This window comes from Egretta garzetta, unplaced genomic scaffold (assembly GCF_000687185.1).
Source record: "Egretta garzetta isolate BGI_Z169 unplaced genomic scaffold, ASM68718v1 scaffold67, whole genome shotgun sequence".
In the NCBI taxonomy this organism is placed as follows: domain Eukaryota; kingdom Metazoa; phylum Chordata; class Aves; order Pelecaniformes; family Ardeidae; genus Egretta; species Egretta garzetta.
Window position 1 is genome coordinate 955,545 of NW_009260340.1, and position 969 is coordinate 956,513.

At 40.9% G+C, this 969-nt stretch overlaps 1 protein-coding gene across 1 annotated transcript in view; it reads left to right on the top strand.

Moving 5' to 3' along the window:
* The window catches only part of ZFHX3 (zinc finger homeobox 3), a 113,163-nt gene extending 112,437 nt beyond the window's left edge, over positions 1–726 (top strand). The window contains 1 exon segment of the mRNA XM_035898041.1: positions 1–726. This exon segment is cut by the window's left edge and continues 21 nt beyond it. Within this exon segment, the coding sequence (XP_035753934.1) occupies positions 1–232 (232 nt within the window). The 3' untranslated portion in view covers positions 233–726.
* Positions 727–969: the final 243 nt, after the last annotated feature.

The window sequence follows — 969 nt, forward strand, 5'->3', positions numbered from 1 at the left end:
GCCGCCGCCGCCTTTCCCTCCTCTCTCCTCATCTTCAACGGTTACCTCAAGTTCATGCAGCACCTCAGGGGTTCAGCCCTCGATGCCAACAGACGACTATTCGGAGGAGTCTGACACGGATCTTAGCCAAAAGTCAGATGGACCGGCGAGCCCGGCGGAGGGGCCCCGGGACCCCGGCTGCCCTAAGGACAGTGGTCTAGCTAGCGTAGGAATGGACACCTTCAGATTGTAAGCTTTGAAGATGAACAATGAAAATGAATTTAAATAAAAAAGTTAATAACAAACCAATTTCAAAAATAGACTAACTGCAATTCCAAAGCTTCTAACCAAAAAAAGAAAAAAGAAAAAAGAAAAAGCGTGGGTTGTTTTCCCATATAACGATGCCGGTGGGTTTTACATTTCTTTTTTCCTTTCCTTTTAATAAAATAAAACTTAAAAAAGAAAAAAAAAAAAAACCACAAAAACAAAACTCCTGTTACATTTGTCCTTTCGAAGGTACTGTTGGTCTGGGAGACGAACGCCCGTGCTGCCTCCTTACTGTCTTCGGAGCTCGAGCCCCTTGTACATTGCCCCCGTCGGATAACGCCCCACGTCGATAGCACAGCAGAGGCCGGCATGCACTGTATGGGAAAGCAGCCCACCTTGTTACAGTTTTAAATTTCTTGCTATCTTAGCATTCAGATACCAATGGCTTGCTAAAAGAAAAAAGAAATGTAATGTCTTTTTATTCTCAGGTCAATCGCTCACACTTTGTTCTGGTTTCAGAATCATTGTTTTATATATATATATATATAATTTCTTCCGTTTGTTTGGGGGTTTTGTTTCGTTTCGTTTCGTTTTCGTTCCAGAAAAGGATTTTTTTTTTCCTTTTTTTTTTTTTGTTAATTTAAAATGGGCAGAAAGTATTCGAGAGAAAAAAAAAACAATGTGAACTGCTTTAGCTTTTCGGGGATTTTAAGGGTAGCTTTT